This window comes from Mugil cephalus, chromosome 2 (assembly GCF_022458985.1).
Source record: "Mugil cephalus isolate CIBA_MC_2020 chromosome 2, CIBA_Mcephalus_1.1, whole genome shotgun sequence".
Lineage (NCBI taxonomy): Eukaryota > Metazoa > Chordata > Actinopteri > Mugiliformes > Mugilidae > Mugil > Mugil cephalus.
Window position 1 is genome coordinate 5,978,237 of NC_061771.1, and position 16,684 is coordinate 5,994,920.

General features: G+C 40.7%; 2 protein-coding genes and 1 long non-coding RNA gene across 5 annotated transcripts; 1 reads left to right on the forward strand and 2 right to left on the reverse strand.

The window, feature by feature from the left end:
- Positions 1-891: 891 nt before the first annotated feature.
- Positions 892-6,030, reverse strand: LOC125003993. The gene is made up of 3 exons (XR_007112299.1): positions 3,862-6,030; positions 2,968-3,081; positions 892-2,332 (listed from the first exon to the last, which is right to left on the reverse strand). It is a non-coding gene; the product is annotated as an uncharacterized LOC125003993 (long non-coding RNA).
- On the forward strand, positions 915-14,281 carry tecrb (trans-2,3-enoyl-CoA reductase b). 2 transcript variants are annotated; one of them, XM_047578288.1, is made up of 12 exons: positions 915-1,609; positions 6,440-6,490; positions 10,544-10,595; positions 10,701-10,745; positions 10,851-10,954; positions 11,315-11,430; positions 12,005-12,110; positions 12,242-12,314; positions 12,398-12,441; positions 12,648-12,705; positions 12,972-13,060; positions 13,542-14,281. In XM_047578288.1, exons 1-12 carry the CDS (start codon positions 1,595-1,597, stop codon positions 13,713-13,715), a joined length of 927 nt encoding a protein of 308 aa, XP_047434244.1. In that variant the 5' UTR covers positions 915-1,594; the 3' UTR covers positions 13,716-14,281. The 2 variants fall into 2 exon arrangements, with proteins under 2 accessions (XP_047434244.1, XP_047434243.1); XM_047578287.1 differs by lacking the exon at positions 915-1,609 and having other exon boundaries at positions 6,154-6,490.
- A 134-nt stretch (positions 14,282-14,415) lies between these two features.
- On the reverse strand, positions 14,416-16,676 carry ndufb7 (NADH:ubiquinone oxidoreductase subunit B7). 2 transcript variants are annotated; one of them, XM_047578290.1, is made up of 4 exons: positions 16,575-16,676; positions 16,348-16,481; positions 15,130-15,298; positions 14,416-14,576 (listed from the first exon to the last, which is right to left on the reverse strand). In XM_047578290.1, the coding sequence occupies exons 2-4, from the start codon at positions 16,457-16,459 to the stop codon at positions 14,495-14,497; spliced, it is 363 nt and encodes a 120-aa protein (XP_047434246.1). In that variant the 5' UTR covers positions 16,460-16,481; positions 16,575-16,676; the 3' UTR covers positions 14,416-14,494. The 2 variants fall into 2 exon arrangements, with proteins under 2 accessions (XP_047434246.1, XP_047434245.1); XM_047578289.1 differs by having other exon boundaries at positions 16,348-16,627.
- Between the last annotated feature and the right edge of the window lie 8 nt (positions 16,677-16,684).

Below are 16,684 nucleotides of genomic sequence, written 5' to 3' on the forward strand. Positions count from 1 at the left end.
CTGAGCCTGAATCATCAACACATCATTTATGAGGGAGAAAAATATCACTTGTGTCCTTATATATTCCATCTAGTGACAGGTGCCATGATAACAACACAGTCAGTGTTATTTACTCAACCAGCGATCATAACCAGTCTGTCATAATGGCTGTATATACAATATAATGTATAGCTAGACACATATTTATATTTAACAATATCTATACATGTTGTGAAGTACAGTGTTTTTACTTTTGTAGGCCATAAGCTGATCTAAATAATGAAGCCTGTCAGATGCTGGTGTGAACAAGTTAAGACTTCAGTATTAAGTTGAATTAAGTATGTACTGCCACAACTCAGGCTGAGCAGTTTATTCAAATATATGAAAATAATTATACAGGATGTGAGATTCAGTTTGAGCAGCATTGTGGATGTTTTGTGCAAGATGTGCCTGCCACGGAAAACTTGTGACATGTAATTAATGCAGTATTGCCATGTGTGCGAGTGAGTGTTTGCTTAAAAAAATAGTCAGTGAATAAAACCAAGTATCACCCATACTTTGGGTAGTAACATCTGAAAATATATTCACATATTAAATCAGCCGTTGTCTGGTCAAGTCTGCGACTCCAGCTCAGTGTTTCAGTAATTGCAGTACAAAGTCAAAATGAGCTGTCTTTGCAGAGTGAAAGAAAACCAGTTTTTCAGGGATGAAAGTGACTTTGCCAATGTTTGTAAATCACTGCAGATGATGACAGTTCTTTGGACACACCCAACTAACAGTGTTTTATTCTTTACAGGTGAAGTTCAAATTCTTAGTGCCCCATACTTTTGAAATGGTTCTTGCTTCTTGTAGCTTTCATGTAGAGCTGCTAGTGCCTTTAATTTGATAATAATCAAGGGACAGTATAACACATATGAGAAACACATTTTATTTATAAAATGCATACAAAAGGAAAATACAATTTACACGAAAATGTAATTAAACAGAAATATGTAGAATGTTTTAAGAAGACGTTACACACAGTTTAATGTCCAAAAGGAGCAATGTGTACATTCCTGGGTGATTTTTGCACATCCATGCACAACCTTTATTTGCTCTTTGAAAATTAATATTTATATTCTTTTTGTGTGTACGTAAATCTGATTCTGATTTATATACGTAGTAGCTTTAATACGCAAATAATCAATGAAATCATAAAATTAATAACAGTGCTCTGCGGATGGAAATGAAGTCACAAAATAATTTGCGTGTGGTCTAGAGTTTGGTCTAGTGTCTTGTTTTTTTGTTTTGTTTTGTTTGTTTTTTTAACTAAAACTGCAAGAAACCGCAAGAACCCAATGCAGAAACCCCATAAATACTTAAATGTTAGCCATAGACTTTGAACGTATATACTGGCCATAGACGATAACCTATGACCTCTCTGTTTGCTTAAATCGTATTGGCTATATAGCCGACGACATGGGCGTGTCTATTTAAGTAATAACGATTGTGATTGGTTGTTGTAAGAAAAGTAGTGCCCGCCTCCAGCGTTCTCACCAGTCGCATATTACTCCGCTGATTGGACGACTAGCTGTCACTCATCGGGGATATTAAGGAAGAGGCGCAAACTGCCAAGATGAAGCACTACGAGGTAAGTAGTGTCCCTGAAACTGGAAACCGTCAATGGGGCTTTTGATTTGGGTCCAGTTTAATTAGTGAAACCAATTCGTGTAATGTCTCCAAGTATGAACTCAACCAGAACCGTCAAAATTCAGAGCTTTAAACGGGAGCATGCTGCTGCAACGCCGCCTGTCATAGCCTGCTTCCTATGCGACCAGACTATTGTGGCCTGGTTATATTGACGGCTAGCACTTGCACAAGTAACCATCGTTGTTCTCGCGGGTATTATGAGTTATGCTTTCGTTTTGAATTCTTGATATCACGAAAGATTCAGACGGGTCATCTTGTGTAGGACAAAGCTCACTCCGCCTGGACTGATTCACGGTCGCTTCTTATCTCGTTCTTACCCAATAATGAAGGTTAACAGTCTCGTACGCAATCTCAGCCCTTTCAAAATGTTTAAAATCTTTTTGGTCAAATCGTGAAATCACTCATTTCAATAACATAGCGAGGAAAATGTTATCTGATTAACAACGTGCCTGAACATTTCCCTAAGGCTTGTTTTAATATTTTATCATCAGTGTGTCAAGCCTCCGCTTATATGTAACAACTTGTGCAAGCACTGAAATTCGTCGTAACAGTTGCACAGCACCTGAAACCCACCAGACAGGATTTGAAACAGTCTTTGAAACCGACCCAACCAGTGTTTGCTCTGGTTGCCTGTCTTTCTCTCCACATATGTGGCCTTTGGCACCTGTGGGTTGAGAAACGACATTTTAAATGACAGGCGTTCACAACAAGACATTTTAAAGACATAAAGAAGTTTATATTTGTGACATAAAGCCATTCTCAGTGGCTGAAAAAAAAATGAAATGTCAAGAGCTGAAGTTTCTCAAATGACCACACGAGGCTGTCTATCATTCGCCAATGTACCCCCATCTTAAAATCTGCAACTTTAGCCCTTTTCATGTGGATTGATATTCCCTGGGCACGTCACGTGATTTAAAAATGGTACCCCTAGGATTATGTGATGTGTGACGTGTTAGCATAGGATAAACGAGTTTCTGTTTTACCCAAATTGTCTGGCATCACCATATGAGGCCAAGACTACTTTTTGCTTCATAATTCCCAAGGTAGAAAGAGACAAAAAATTATAATAATAAAAATGCCCATTCACATGGGACCTCTGCGTATGCATCATAAATGTGTTTACGGAGTAATAATATTCGTGTCTTTGTAGCCAGTTGAGTTGTTTGGGAATACTTTACAAGGGGAGAATTTTAAAGTACTTGCCCTTTGAAATTATGCAAAGGTATGCATAAGGAAGGGTGTGGCAACTAACGGGTCTGCTTGGACATCATCAGCCCACCTCACCTCCGCTCTACTTACGCTCTCCCTCTTTGCCCGTTTTTGATTTACTGGGAGCTGGGTGGAGTCAAGCACAGCGGAGATGGCGACTCTGGTAGACGCCACACTGAGCTTCAGAACCTCTCTTCAGGCATCCTGCGAGTGACGTCACAGAGAGTTTGTTCATCCTTAACATATTAAAACTGGTTGAATCAAGATGGTGTGATTTACACTTGGACTGTCATTTATCATCCAGTGTGTGATGGCTCCATCCAATAACAAGTAGACCAGGTGCTCTACTGAAGTATGTGTGAACCGGTATTATTTCCACTGTTACAACTGTTTAAACATGCAATTGCCATTTTTGGTAATAGCAACAGACTTACTCCACTCATGTGAATCAGTTCATAGAATATGGCTCAACGCCAACAAATATTGTATTCATATGTAACCATAGAAACTTTATAATGAGATATTTTAGACAGATAGCAGAGAAAGCCCTATGCTAGTTGGAAAAGCAAAACAATCTGGCTATATTTCATGAGCAATACAATGCACTTTAAATGCTCCATGGTCACACCAGTGGAAACACTGATTAATACAAGTATGTAATCATTTCCATTAAATCTTTCAGTGTTTTCAATCTGTCGAATCACTTTGAAATTACAGCACATGAAGCAGAATTTAAATTAATGCACATAGAAATATTCCAGTGACAAATTACATTCATTCCAGCTTCAGCTAAACTGAAATTATTTTCCATTTTGGGGGATTTCACGAGTTAACACTTTTTCATTGTTTTTACACCAGATAGCACCAGAGAGCCGTACTAAATTCACAGCGATCGACTCTACTCACAAATCATTAGTATCTACCGATGTGTTCAAAATTCCATCTTTTAACCCTTAAAAACATGTAACAACCATGATTTCTTACCTTGATCAAGGTACGAGCCAAGCCAGCAAAACTGCAACTGGCTGCCGCACAGTTGAAGTCCACTCCAGTGATTTAGGCTTAGCTCTCTCTGCTTCACACTCGGAGTGCATTACCAGCTCAGACTGTCACTGCCAGAAGTTTTATATAGACCAGATGGGGAGGAGGCGGTGGGGAGTTTGAGTGGCGGCGGGTGTGCCTGGCACAGAGACCGGGATGGGGTCATTTCCCCGAAGTCTCTGCTGCAGTGTCATGTGTCCTGCATGTGTTATGTGTATGTGATCATTTTGTTTTCACACTAGTTGTTTAAATTGAAAAGTGCTGTTGGAAGTTGTAAAAGGGTATGTTACGTCATGCTAATGAGATGAAATACCAATGAGCGGCATTTGAAAGAATAACTATAAAATCTTCTTTCAGGGATTTGCTCCTCTGGGACCACGTGCTTATGATACAGTAAATCCCAGTTATAGGAAGATACATGTGGCTGGTGGGTTTCAGGCCTCTTAGTCCCAGATAACAATCGCATTAGAGAGATCCAATCTGTGACCACATTTGGAGGTAGTCTTGGTCGCATGTGTCCTCATGTCAACATTCCTTTGGTAGGGTGAATGCAGTGGGTCCTAAGTTGGGTCCTAAGCTACAAAGAGTCTTTTTAAAATATTTTGTCTTCGTAGCTGCTGCATATAAATAACTCCTAGTAAAAATGTTCAAATTGAAGTATTTTATTTGAGTACACAAGTGTGATTCTGTTTGAATATTTGACGCAGTGTGGGTGTGGTTGTGTCATTTCCTCAATCACCGATGTGGTTAATTACCTTCACTACTGGAGATTACAGTGCACATAGAGACTTCCAGAGTAAGAGTTTCTAAATTTTGTGCAGGTCCAAGTAACGTCAGGATGGAGATCAATAAATAACAACTTAACAAGTGTGCCAAGGTCACGGTGCATTAAACAGCCCTGTCCTCAGTTCCAGAGGAGTGTTGGGCGTCCATTATAGCAAGGACAAGAATAAAGTCAGTTCTGGCTGGGTCATTCATACACAGGAAACATCTTTTGTGTCAGACGGGTTCCTCTGTGCACAATGTTCGACCTACATTTCCATTTTTCTCCATAAAGTATGCACAATCAATTTCTGACTGATTACAGAATAGTTGTTGAACAACACTTGAGCAAAAACGTTCTGCCCAGATAATAACTCCCAAACAAGGACTCTCTTCTTGAAGCCATGAGAGAGACAGAGAGAGAGAGCACATATTCCTTCAACCGCTGTTAAAATATTACTGAACACACAGAGTCATTGCAAAAAAAGATATGTAACGAAATTTGCAGTGAGCATCTATTTGGAATTAGGCTAAAAAGACAACAGAACTTCAGCACAGACATGCATTCACGTACCCAAACGTCCTCACATGCGACTGGATTGACTAGATCAGATGTTGTTTCTGCCAAAAATAAGTGTTAAATTTGATGCTGGACTAAAGCTGGAAGAAGTGAGTTGTACAGTCTAATCCATGAATAGACTACACAGCCTAAACCTCCCAGTAGCCACTTGTGACTATACGTCTTTCATTCATTATGGAAACTGTATCCCAACTGTTCGTCTTAAGAGAGGGGAGGGGGTGGGCTACCCCCAGGGGAATGCCCCAACTAAGCCCTCAGAGTCTAGAGTATTATCACCTCCGTGGTGGCAGGATAAGTTGACTCCGCGTGTCTGCAGCTGAGAGTTCTGGCTGCTCAGTTTGGTTTCAAGGTGTAACACACTGTAAAAGGTCATGTGGACTGGTGCATTCAGGTGTCTCAAGTGTTTAGTGATGGACTGGTTGAATAATAAACGGTGAGCCAATGATGTCACTGCTTAATCATAGGAAGGTGTGAGGTCTGTCCCTAGAGGGCTGTTTATGCAGAGTTGGCAGGTTTAGTTTATATTTGGGCAGAGGAAGACTAGGGGTCAAACTAGGAAGGAGTCTCATGTTTGTCATCACACCTCTCCTCCATCTTCCCACTTAGCTGGGAGTTGAGAGGTGTCAGGGGTCGTCCGGTGTCCGTTTTTATGGCGGAGTTATATTTCAGCATCACGTCACCAGATCCCCGACGAGAAGCAGCTCCAGAAGATTCTTTTATGAGATATATACTCAGATGACAGTTCGCCTTTGGCGACTGTGCACACACATGTGGCATATGTTTGTGCTGCAGGGGTCGGCTGGCAGTTAAATAAAGCACCCCACCAGAAGTGAAGGAATGAGAGGGTCGGACGGGGAGGGAGAGTGAGAGGCAGGAGGAGGAAGAGGGAGGGCTAGAGGAACAGGGAGAGACAGATTTATTTCCACAGCTGACTTACGCCCCTCTCCTCTCTGGCTAGACAGTTGAGAGGTGACAAGAGAGCTGAGGGGGAGAGTGAAGGGAAGAAGGGCATAAACAGAGAGCAGGGGGAGAACTGTGGACATGGATGCCTTAGCACTAGAGGCCACCAGCAGTAAAAAGTCAGCTAACGGTTTGTCAGTGGCAATCCCGCTGCCGACTCAAGCCCCGGGCAAACGCAAACCTGCTAAAAAAGCTAAAAAGGCTGTTGTTTTCTTTGAGGTGGAGATTCTGGATGCCAAGACCAAGGACAAGCTCTGCTTCCTGGACAAGGTAAGAACTTCTACATCATCTTCCCATATTTTTCAGCAGTTTTTTTTTTTTTTGCACCTTTAATAATCTTTCTAACTTTTCTGTGCTTTTATCGAATGCAACACATGCACCACATCTACTGTTACAGTACAAGACTGTGTTTGGGAGTCAGGTGTTTTCTAGAAGGGAGCCTCTGTAGCGATAGTCCTCGCTGCCAGTCAGTGGGCGTGGAGCTTTTTGAGTATAACTCTGCGCTGACGCACACCGGAGTGCCTTTCATACATGCAACACATCGTTGCTGGGTTTGGTTATCCGGGGTAAGGTAGAAGCTGATGGCATGCAGATGGGGTTATACAAAATGCCATAAACAACTGTGCAATGCAATAATTTAAGTGTGTTATTTTTAAGGGGCCTAGCTTATAATATAGGGTGAGGTGAAGTTCACTCACAGTATAGGGCATTACAACACTATCCCATGGCCTCAAAACCTCAGGTGTTTATGTGCAGTGAAATGTGTCCCTACGTGATCTCACTACATGATGCAGCTCATGTTATCAGTGGTAATGCATGGTGAGTAACATGTGTTTTAAACACATGAAGGACTTTGCATTTGCTGGAAGTTGTATTTTCTTTTTTTAAAACCTGGAAACATGGAAGATATGACCAGAAATCTGACTTATTGCGACGCCTGTTATAAATTCAAGTCATTTAACAAGCAAAATTGGTCTTGTTTTTTAAATATATGATATATACATATCAAATACTGGCCCCCAAATTAAAAACTCTGCATACATCACAAAAACACCTAAATTGTCCAACTTGGACTCAGTTCATTTGAACATTAACTATTAATGTTACCATTAAAACAGAAACAGTATTGAATATGGATAGAAATAGTGTTGATAAAGGAAACGATTTAGTGTTTTTCTCCGTACACCTTCCACAGTTCAAAATGTCCAATAAATAATTTTTCCTATTATGAATACTGAAGACAAGTTTAGATGCTTGTTGTTAACTTGTGTAAAATTCAAAGTCATGGATTATATCTGGCAGTGGGAGCGGAGTCGATACTCGACCACTGTGCTGTAAATGTCAGCACATTTTCACCTTTGCTTGCAGGTCGCTGCTGTTGAACGCCCCGTTTTGACTTGTGTTATTTGAAAGTGAGCATTATGAAGTGTGGCAGATTTAACAGCTGCAACACGACAACCCGTTTGCACTACATGTATATTTGGCCAGTGATGTTGTTGACTTAAGTTGTGTTTACAGTTGGGACTTCACAGTTGCATTAGATATATTTCTTTCAATGGGATGTTAAGCCTTTTGTTTTATCAGGTTCTTTTGCTGTAATTAGTACTCAGCTTGTTCATTGTTATTGTTGTGTTAGATAGTTTTTTAACACCTGTAGGTTGGTGTTGCTACATTAGGAGGCTTTAGTGTATTGTTGGTGTGAGTCTGGTCCGTGTATAGAGTTGCATTAGTCACATTCATGGTGCTGATTACACTGTGAGTCAGGGAAGACTCGACTCATTAAAGGTTGCTCCTCAGGACCATGGAGTTTAAGGCGCTATCCTTACTAGATTATACCCTGTTGTCGGCTTAGCAGAGTTTCCACGGCGATGGCATCTGCAATCTTATCACCTTTGGCGAGGCTTCACAGAGCTGACAGATCTGGCTTGGGGGCTCTTCGGGTGACACGAGTTTTCTAAAGTAGGCTAACGGTGCTAAACTGACAGACAGGAATCAAACTCCCATTCTGTATCATCATGTGTGGGTCGGTGTTTATAAGACAGACTCGTGACCCCGATAGTGAATGAAGCTTGTGGAAATAGTGGGAGCTCCACAGAGGTCACGGAGAGTTGGTTTCTAACATCTAGCTGCAGCGATGTCAAAGTGGCATGTGGTCTTCAGGAGGACGTGAACAGAAGCCAAAGCTTTTATGGGCACATACCTACAGCCTATTAAAGATCACACGGTATGTTCTGAAGATCAACGCTACAACCAGAAAATGATGGCAGATTGTAAAAAAAATACTTGTTAACAGTCTATCTTCATACTGCAGTCATCGGCATTGAAATGAGTGACGGTTGAGAAAATCCTACTTGTTTGTTTTAAAGCATTTTAAAAGCAGCATTTTCTCAACCGTCACTTGTTTCAGTTTCGTATTTGGCTCCTTTTAGACGGATACAAATGAAAAGTACATTACACATCAGATAATGCCTAACTTAACGAGAACAAATGACCAAACCAAAAGAAAGCATGTTTATGGTTTGTTTATGCTGTGTGTGTAACTGGGTGGGCATGATCTGTTCTCTATAGTACAATCAGCAGTTTACGAAAATGTAATCTGGTCTATTTGGTTTTACATATTTGAGCTATCTGTCCCAATATGACAATAATTGTTCCAATTTCTAGTGGGCAGATGCTGTTATCCTCTCCATTGTGAAGATGCCCATTGTGGTATATTTCCTGGTTAGAGCCTTTTTGCCAGCCATCAGCATTACATTTCTTAAATGTTTAGCTATGATAATTTATCTTTTTTAGACAATTAATTATTAAAATATGTGGTCTTATTTTGGGGGGTACTTCTTTAAAATTCCTTCTCCAATAGACCTTGATCCCAGAAAACATGGTAGTTGTTTGTGTTGTGGTTTCCACAACCTCTCCAGCAGACAGGAGGTCATCTATCGTACTATCAAATACTGTGTAACATTCATACAATTATTGCTCCCTCCAATAATTATTTGCAGTTTTATTTCATTTAATTCAGTGCTTCATGGGCTTTCACACAGTCACATTATAAGCAGAAGAAACACCACATGTATAAGAATCACGACGGTGACGCTAATGTTGCTTTGGACTGAACAATCGCTTTACATAATTATGCATGATTTGACCAAAGTATAAACAAACAAGTTTTCTGCTTGTGTCTTTTGACAAATAAATTATCCATTTTCACATTTTTAGACATGTTTACTTGTCAGACTAGGTGAAGCTTAAAGGTATTAATGACCAGTGGGTAGAGAGGGTTGTCTATGGTTCAGTCCACTGCACATGGACCACATGCTAAAGTTGCTCCCAGGTTTTGGTTTCAGGTGGAAAATAAAAATAAACACCATTATTACTTACGCCTGTGCTGTTAAAATAGTGTTGATCTCTTCCAGTCTGGACAGATATTACTGTCTCCCAAATTAAATGTCTGTATAACTCACTGAAACTAGGTGTTTATAATAAGCGTTTGGACTAAAATTAAGATGGGACAAATCAACTGTAAGCATTAATGTAACATTTTCAGTGTAGATTGCTGGCCAGTCATGGCCAATACCTTAATTTGACTCATACCAATCTGGCATATTTTATTGGCACACCCCCCGAGACCTTAATATAGCCTCAGCTGACTCCACAGCTGTGACTACGTACAGTACAATCCAGAGATATAGTGACAGCTGTGCTATCAGACAATGAGAGGTGTTGTTGTTTTGTATTAATGTGATTAATGCTTTAAATGGTGATAATATTACAGATTAATATCGCTGTCTGTTACTATCTAGTGCTAATAGCACGTTGCTGACCAAAGACCAGGAAAACTCACCACACTACAGTATAGATTCAGATCGGTAAAAGTCTCTCTGTTTTTAAACGGATGACACATGTTCACCTATAACAGAAGTTAGTGGGGGAGGAATGTAGAGTGTACACAGCCTCAGTTTGATCAAATAAATTGGATTTCAGATCAATTCAGTCAACTTTGTCATCTTATAATAACTGCGTGTGTCCATATTTCCTTTGTGTGCTGTTTACGTTTCGGCTTTGAGGTCGTTGTGTTTATATTAAGTAAAGATGAGCCGTTGCCAGCAGCCTGGCACAAGGTTGTGTATGTTGGCTGGAGTTTTTGTGTCTGTGTGTGTTGGATCTGTGAAGCCCCAATACCAGCTGCCCACATCCATGGGATGTGTGGGCACAGCCAGAGCTATATTTACCACTAATCACCATCATGAATGGAAAACAGGGTTGTTATCTGTTTGTTTGTGTGCGCGTACACGACCCTTCTCTTATATACCGTGTTATTTGCAGGTCGAGCCAAATGCCACAATCGGGGAGATCAAGTCCATGTTCCACAAGACCCGTGAGTGTCTACAGATATCCGAAGCCTCATAAACCAGAGAAGCTCTAAGATCAAGGAAATCTGTTTTAAGATGGCTGTGAAATATGTATCCGTCTTCTGTTTCAGATCCTCAGTGGTATCCAGCCCGACAGTCCATTCGCCTTGACCCAAGTATGTCACATTTGAATGTGACGCTTTGCCATCACAGTGCAAGTGAATGTAGAACTATTCCTCTCCACAATCAACTCATTGTTCACTTTGACTTGTGTGTCTCAGAGGGGAAGTCGCTGAAGGATGAGGATGTTCTGCAGCATCTACCTGTGGGAACCACTGCAACGTTCTACTTCAGAGACCTGGGAGCTCAGATCAGCTGGGTCACAGTGAGTGTAACACGGGAACATGTCGTCCTGCAACAGTCAGGACCAGCAGCCCCGACAAGCCCAAATACACCAGAGTGCAAGTGGGATCAAGCAGAGCTATATTGAGATTTCCCACTGAGTGAAAAGGGAGTTCGTATGTGGGGCAGAAGTTCCCGCTGACCTTGAGGTTGATTTAGACCACTGTTATAGTTTAGACGATAAACAGGTAGGGGAGAGACACAACAAATGGAACAGAAGAGAAATATCATTATATGATTTAAACAGTAACGTATATAGACAACGTCACTGCAGATGCTAAATGAGTAAGGATAGAGAACGTGTCAAGACTGACTTCTCCTGTTTTACTTTTGTGTTTTCCAGGTTTTCCTGACTGAGTATACCGGCCCACTGGTCATCTATCTGATGTTCTACTTCAGGGTTCCTTTCATTTATGCCCCGAAATATGACTTTACCACCAGTCAACACTGGGTCGTACAGTGAGTATGTCAGTGATACCTTCACAGGCTTTATATAGTTAGGTAGAGTCTTCTAGCAGGAGCATCTCATCAACATGTCCAGTGGGACAGTTTGTTAAACTGAACACTGTCTTGGAAAGAGTTCGAAGATTCAATTTAAAACGAAGCTTCAGCAGTCACCTCTAAACCCTCCTATAGCATGAACACAAAAGCCAAAGCCAATAATCATCTTACTATTAGAATCCAGTAAATAAAAGACTAAAAGACTTCGAGGTCTGGGTTGGTTTCATGGCAACCTCTAACAAATAGCCCATATGCATAATAGTGTTTCGATATTAGTTTCTGTGCAGATCAAACAAACAGTGTAAAAACAGAATCCTTTAAACAGCACCTTTAATATCAATAATGAGCAAAGAGTTTGACCCCATTTTAAAGAACAGCTGAGTAAATCAGTGGAGCACTCACTTTCATATTTGTATGGACGTCATCCATCGCATGCATCTACATCTACTCAGAGCTCTTCTTCTACCTTGTTCGTTTGGAGAATGCCATGTAGTCTTTTTAATAGATTAATAGAGTATATGCATCTTTCCAGTCTCGCCTGTATGTGCCACTCCTTCCACTATGTCAAGAGGCTCCTGGAGACGCTGTTCGTCCATCGCTTCTCTCATGGAACGATGCCGCTACGCAACATCTTTAAGGTGAGGCGCGATCTTCAGCTCTGTCGTAGCTTGCTCACATTTATATCTGTGTGTTGACTTGAGTAAAAGGTGAAAAATGAGTAGTTGAGTTTGTATTTAAGAAAGGGTCTCTATCTGACGTTGCGTTTCAGAACTGTACCTACTACTGGGGCTTTGCAGCATGGATGGCCTATTACATCAACCACCCGCTATATACACCACCCAGTAAGTATGCATGCAGCTACATGTTGACGCAACACTCACACATAGACTCGTGTCAGTTAAACTAAGTTTTGTGTCTTTTGCAGTCTACGGAGAGCAGCAGATCAGACTTGCCCTCGTCATATTCTTGGTAGGAACACTTGTACATGTCACATTTTATTTGACTGTTAAATATGAATACTTCTTTCACACAGTATTTTCGTCTTGTCTGCATCCAGGTGTGTGTACAATACTGGAATTGTGTCAGATACAACCTTGGAAATGAATGTTATGTGTTAGTCTATTGCATTGAGCGATGAATCATTTATGTGACATTACCAATGTTTTCTTCTGCAGTTCTGTCAGATCGGCAACTTTTCCATCCACATTGCTCTTCGGAACCTCCGTCCACCAGGTAAACACACCAGTCTTTGGCCACAGTGCATGTTTCCATGATAACTGAGCTGGGTGATTATGTACAAGTTGTCAATATATCGCTAAACTTATGACGACTGTTCATACGGGACCTTATTTTCATTCTGAAGAGCTGAATTTGGTTTTCTTTCGAGGTTGTTGTAAATACTGTCACTACAACTTAGTTTAATATCAGTCCAAAATGTTAAACTAAGAATTACTAGATGGATTAATATTTCTTTCCTTTCTTTTGCTTCCTGCATCCAGGCTCTAAGACCAGGAAGATCCCCTATCCAACCAAGAACCCCTTCACCTGGATCTTCCTGCTGGTCTCCTGCCCTAACTACACCTATGAGGTAACATTTCATTAATTGGAAGAGGCAGTAGTAGTTTTCTCCATGTGACTGAGGCATTGCTAGAAAAAGAAGTCTAATATAATGTTAAACCACTTAGTTGAAAGGGTCATAAATAAAAGTATTTATCTCACCCGTTTTGGAACATGATCCTTTAGGTTGAGAGGAGCTGCTGCCCCCTGGTGGTATCAATATGTATGCATGTCCAGAACTTTTTCCTACATACTGTGCACTAGTTCTAGATCAGTCTGACTTACCCTAACACAGAAATGTTCACAGTAGTTTGAGGTAGTAGTGGCCATTATGAACATGCTGTGTTCTGATACCATCCCACAGTGCCGCCACATTTAAAAGATGGCAATGTTGATTCATCTGACATTTAAAGTGTCCAGTTAGCTGCCTGGTAAAAAAGGGAGTAGTGAGTGGTGAGTGAGTGGACAGGAGGAGAGAAAAACATAAACCATCTGTCTTCTTTCTCCCACAGCTGGGTTCCTGGTTTGGCTTCACCCTGATGACTCAGTGTCTGCCGGTGGCCTTCTTCACCTTGGTGGGTTTCATTCAGATGACCGTTTGGGCCAAGGGAAAGCACCGCAGCTACCTGAAGGAGTTCCGTGACTACCCTCCTCTCCGCTCACCCATCTTGCCCTTCATACTGTAGAGGAATAGTTTGCCACTCCCTCACCCATTCAGCTCTCCCTGTGTGTATGAGTTGAGTAGAGACTTCTCCCTTTCCAGAAATCAACCAACCCCCCCCCCCCCCCCCCCCCCCCCTCGCCTCCAAAATCTACACTGGAACTTACTAGACTGACTGAATAAATCTTAGCCTGTGCCCCCGTTTTTCCTTTGATACGGCCTTTCGCTTCTCCCTCCTGTCTTCAGCTTACGTTATGTTGAGTGAAAATTAACACTACTCTTTGCTGTAATTTTTTTTTTATCGCAGACAGACAAACCCATTCTGGCTGGTTAACCGATTTTTGTGTGTTTGATCTCCCTGAGCAGTCTTCAGCTTGAAACTACCCAGTGTTTACAGAAAAACAAACAACTCTAAATGACAACTTGTTTTTCATCATCTGATACAGTTGTTTTGGGGTTAAATCTGTCGCCAGCTATATTCAACACATCTTAAACTCCTCAGTTTTGATATGCATAAACCTTAATCTGAAACCATGACAGAATTGAATTTTGTTGACGTCTGAAGTAATTTATTAAAAAAAGTCAATCAAATGTTGTTTTGTCCTTGCAGTCATTTTTGGGATAAATGTTTACACTGATCTAGGCAGAGGAATGAATTTCAACCCCAATTTCACTTTCAATAGTTGCACCAGTGACATGTTTCCTACATTAATGAGACTGTGGGCTTTGTAGAACTTAAACAGTTTTGTTTAATGTTAATAGTAGCAGGTATGTACAAAGAAGTAGAATCAGATGATGTACTTTTCATGCAGCCTGAGACTCGATTCTCTTCTTCCTCAGCTGGAGCCTCCTCTCCCTCTCGTACTCCTTCATGCGCATCACATAACTACAAGCAGAAACAAAGCCTGTGTTAAACAAGGGAGAAATATACAAACAAAGATTTTTTTTATAAGATTTAAGTTTAATTAACAACATCATGTGTTGTACACTAACGTACAACTTATAACCAGTTACTGTAACAAAAAGGCCTCAAGACAGAACTTTGATAGGACCAGACTGGCCATAAAGTAATTGAACTGAAATAATATGGCCACTGAATATTAACATTATAGCACCAAAAAGGTCAGATTTTTTTCTTTCTGGCTGGAATAAATGCAATTTTTTTTTTTCTCTTAAAACAATTTTGAAGTCCGTTGCTAGTACTGTTCTTCAGTTCATGATATTTTATTCCTTAGAATTATCGAACCACATCAAGATAAACAGGATCTGAGAAGGTCAGACTGACTTCAATCACGGAGTGTATGGCATCAAAATGACACCAAATCAACCACTCCTGACTGCACGAACCATACATCTCAGTTTTCTTTCAATGCATCACAAAAAAAAAAAACTTGCTCTGCTGAAAGGAAAAATGTCCTTTTGGGTAGGAAAACACTTACTCCTGGTGCTGGCAGTAATCCCAGTCATGTTTCTCGTGGTTACAGGCCAAGAAGTTGGGCCAGTTGTCCCTCTTGCACTTCATGAGTTTCAGGAGGTAATGAGCACAGTAGTCCCTCTGCTCCACTGGCAGCTGGGCCATGTTCATTTGCTCCTGGGTCGCTATCATCTCTGTCAAAGGCAAAGACATTTTCAGCCTTAGTAGGTGTTACAATATGGAGATCTGTGGTTTGAGTCCTGTCCCAAGGAGAAGATTTGTATAACAATAATAACATTATAATACATCTAAGAATACTACAATATTAAAATATTAGTATTTTTCCTGGTATATTGGTGACCCCCCTTGTGCAGCAACGTCAGCCACTAAACCCTTATGGTTGCTGATCAGTCGTCTACAGCGATTTGGAGGAATTTTAACCCATTCCTTAGTGTTTCAAGCTCGAATAAATAACCTTTGTAACATACATGCAAATAGGGATGGGGAAAAAATATCGATATGGCAATATATCGCGATATTTTTTCTTCCGATACAATATCGTTTTTTGAATGTCTTAATGTCGCATTTTGGGCCGATCTTGAACAGCTTCCACACATCCACCACCACTTTTTCTGCACAAGTGCAATAAATTAGAAATGGATCATTTGGATTAATCTTGTTTTTAGACTCAATTTGTCCACTAAATTATTATTGTCATCTGAGTTACATATATACAACTTGTATTTTAAGCTACATTTAAAATTTCTCAGTGAACTATGTAATATATTGCAATATATGCACATATTTGTATGTGTGCTGCAAGGCATTAATATACTAAACAATACACTGCCGGGAAACATATCAAAACGTAGAGTGTGTGGATTATGGAAGTATAACTAGTTTTAATTTCTATAAGTACAGTTACAATATGTCAAGTTGCAGGCAGAATGCAGGTAAATCATAAGAAGTCATCAGAAGTAACAATTGCTCTTTTTACAGAAAATACCGAATCATTTCCGACGGCACTATCTCAAAATAAGCATTAGTTACTTCGATGTTTAGATTTTTCGCTGTGTACGGTCTTTGGTTCAGTTCAACTAAAGCTTTAGCACAATGCTAATGTCAGTTAGCTTTTGAAGAGCTGAACTAGCACAACTAATGATGAATAAACTGCACTCCAGAGGAAAGTAAAACACAGTGAGATGCGGTTGTATGGCCCACTGAGCTGGGTCTGCAGACGAACCTCTCTCTTTCCTCTCTCCGAAGCCGAAATGGGGGTCGAACTCAAATTTCTTGGCTGGGTCCGGCTCGGTGTCCCTTTCGGTGATATACCGCCTGACCAGGTGGGCTCCCATGGCACCGACGATATTTGTGCACCTTTAATTAGAAACAATGGTTTCTGTTTGCTTATGTTTCGCACTAATTCCGTGTTCCCAAAATTATTTTGCTATCTGCCATTCGGTCGGTCACCTCCACAAGCTCCTGCTACCTCTTCCGCCTGTCACCGGAAATAAACAGCCGAGCGGTTCTCCCGTGAAACCCCGTCCCTCTGAGTATATGACAAAGGTTCCGCTTTTCGG